Genomic DNA, 3,148 nt, shown 5'->3' with positions numbered 1-3,148 from the left:
TTTGAAAGATAAAAATATTCTGGTGGTGATGGTTGCTAAACAGTGCAAATGCACTTAATGTCATTAAACTGCAAACTTAAAAATAGTGGAAATTGTAAATGTTTATATTGACCTTTCTATATGAAACAATATATATACTTTTTAATATTTATACCTGGTATATTTTATCATAATAAAAGACGAAAATTAAAGCAGTTGGATCTTTAAAAAGAAAAGAAAAAAGCAAATAATACAAGCTTTCTCCTGGTTAGCGGAAGAGCCCAAAAGTTTCTATGGACACTCATTTTTTTCTGCTTCATCCTGCATTAATATGAGGCAGTCCTTAGAGACTGGGGAACTTGAACGAATTTGGCTAATGAGGAGCTCTATGCCTTGAGCCCCCAAGGCCGTAGTAGAGTAAATACTCAGCCTGTGCCTCCAGCCCTGCAGTGTCAGCTGCCAGTCCAGTGGGCTCCACACCTGTCGTCTGCATCAGGAGGCTCATGTCTGACCCTGTTTTCCTGCCAGTCCTGAGGACGGAGCCTAAGTCTCCATCATGCACCACGCAGGGAAGACAGCGGACCTGCTCTCCGTGGTCATGGCCCAGCAGAGGGGAAGCGCAGCTCAGTGAGTGCTGAGGGACGGTCGGAAGCCTTGTTTCCTCATCCTCAAGACAAACAGGACGGTGGGGTGGGCAGATGGGAGGATACCAGTGTGCAAAATATCAGCTCAGAGGACTATGGAGTTTATGTTCTGGGTTGTGGTGGGGACTCCAAAGTCTCATTCAAAGTTTTTCTTTCTCCCTACGCTGGTTCTACTTGCTGTAAACATCTCACTGAAGCTAGGAAAAAAAAATAGGTTTCTCTAAGGCATTCCATAAACACTGTAAAAGGATTATGAAGATGATAAGGAGGAAGAGGACAGTCACCATGACATCACGAACTTTTCCTGAGGGCTTCCTGAATGCCAGGCTCTCAGTTCTGTGTTCTATGTGGTTTGTTTCATTTTAGCTGCATAGCCTTCTGCAATCTCTAAGTGCACACATTATTATTATTTTGCACAAGGAAAGGAACTATGCTTTTTTATATAACTTGTATTTCATGAAGTAGAGAGGAGTAAAGCCATGTTTGAATCAGGCCATCTAAATCCTTGCATGTGGCATTTGGCCAGGCCTCTTCTTGAATTCAACCTGCCCTCTCAAATCCCTGTCACTCTGGATCCATGCCCCTGCTCACTGCGCCCTTCTCTTTGGGGGGTTCCTGGTAGACCACAGCTAGACCAGCGGGTGCTACGTTCACTGTATCAAGTATAGAAAGGGCAGCTGAGATCACATCAAAGATCCCAGAAAGAACTGGCACAGGATCACTCAGGGCACATATGTCCCTTGCCCCTGTTCCTGGCTTTCCTTGCAGCAATCCACCTCCTTGAAGGAGAAATAAAATCAGGGTTTTGGCCTCATTCCTACTCAGGAAGCTGGAAACAGTTTGAAAATGCACCTCCTATGTGCCTGTAGTTAAGATCTCTGACCTCTGCTTACAACTTTCTGATAGCTGGGAAACAAAAAAGATTCGTGTCTGAGACTCAAAGACTGATAATTTATTAGGTTGGTGGCAAAGTAATAGCAAACACCGCAATTGCTTTTGCATCAACTTATAATTTTTTTCAAAAACCCTGTTCATTCCACTTATCTATGTGTCAGGGGGCAAGATGTTAGTGTTTCTGAGACTCAGCATTGCCACCTGGGTTGATTTCTAGTTGACACAGATACATTCAGTATTGACTAAGCAGATCATGGGGTTTCCCTGTGGGATCTATATGTGATGGATGCATAAAGGCAACGTGTATTCTAGAAATTGTTACTAATATTTTAAGATTAATCTTTATATCACTCAACCGAAATAGTATGTGACCTGAAGTTACTGTGTCTCTACTTCCCACAGGATATTTTATTTTTGTCCTTATATAAATAAGTACTGATTATTGTGACAGGTACAACTGAGTCGCTTTCATTTCTAATTCCCCAGAGTCTCTGTCCTGCTTGGCACACAGGAGGCATCAAAAATAAAAATGTCTTTTAAGAGAAATGCAGGCCGGGCGCGGTGGCTCACGCCTGTAATCCCAGCAATTTGGGAGGCTGAGGCGGGTGGATCACTTGAGGTCAGGAGTTTGAGACCAGCCTGGCCAATATGGTGAAACTCCATCTCTACTGAAAATACAAAAGTAGCCGGGCATGGTGGCAGGCACCTGTAATCCCAGCTATTCAGGAGGCCAAGGCAGGGGAATCACTTGAACCTGGGAGGCAGAGGTTGCAGTGAATGGAGATTGCCCCACTGCACTCCAACCTTGATGACAGAGCAAGGCTCTGTCTCAAAAAAAAAGAGAGAAATGCAAATCGAAACTACAAGGAGATATCATCTCACCCCATTTAGAATGGCTTTTATCAAAAAGTCAGGCAATAGCAAATGCTGGCAGGGATGTGGATAAAGGGGAACAGTTGTATTGTACACTGTTGGTGGGAGTGCAAATTAGTACCAGCACTATGGAGAACAAGTTGGAGTTGCCTCAAAATACTACAAATAGAGCTACCATAGGATACAGCAATTCCGGGCCGGGCATGGGTGGCTCATGCCTGTAATGCCAGCACTTTGGGAGGCCGAGGCGGGCAGATCACGAGGTCAGGAGTTGGAGATCAGCGTGACCAACATGAAACCCCGTCTCTACTAAAATCACAAAAATTAGCCGGGCATGGTGGCGTGTGCCTGTGATCTGAACTACTCAGGAGGCTGAGGCAGGAGAATCTCTTGAACCTGGGAGGCGAAGGCTGCAGTGAGCCAAGATTATGCCACTGCACTCCAGCCTGGGTGACAGAACAAGACTCCATCTCAAGAAAAAAATATTAATGCTCAAACATCCATAGGTGCCTCGCTCACTACAGACAACCTGTAGTCACTGATGGCTTTGATTATGTGCATTTAACTAAACCTTACTTATCAAAACTCTGAGTCCACCTAAGCAAGGACAGGAGTTGAATATTAAATGAATTTCAAAAGAAAACCCACATATTTGAGGGAGCCTTTACTTCCATAGGAAAGTGAAGTCAGAAAACATGAGGACAATGAAAATACTAGAACAGAACAGGCATGTGAAAATATTGTCTGCTTATGAACTG

At 44.0% G+C, this 3,148-nt stretch overlaps 1 protein-coding gene across 1 annotated transcript in view; it reads left to right on the top strand.

Moving 5' to 3' along the window:
* Window positions 1-535: 535 nt before the first annotated feature.
* Window positions 536-3,148, top strand: part of LOC105520953 (olfactory receptor 7E24-like) — a 4,914-nt gene continuing 2,301 nt past the window's right edge. The window contains exons 1-2 of the mRNA XM_011954963.1: window positions 536-606; window positions 1,246-1,285. Coding sequence (XP_011810353.1) covers window positions 536-606; window positions 1,246-1,285 — 111 coding nt within the window. The remainder of the gene's footprint in view (window positions 607-1,245; window positions 1,286-3,148) is intronic.

This window comes from Colobus angolensis, unplaced genomic scaffold, assembly GCF_000951035.1.
Source record: "Colobus angolensis palliatus isolate OR3802 unplaced genomic scaffold, Cang.pa_1.0 Scaffold39, whole genome shotgun sequence".
In the NCBI taxonomy this organism is placed as follows: domain Eukaryota; kingdom Metazoa; phylum Chordata; class Mammalia; order Primates; family Cercopithecidae; genus Colobus; species Colobus angolensis.
Note: the sequence above shows the minus strand (reverse complement) of the source record. Positions and strands in the feature narration are given on the sequence as shown.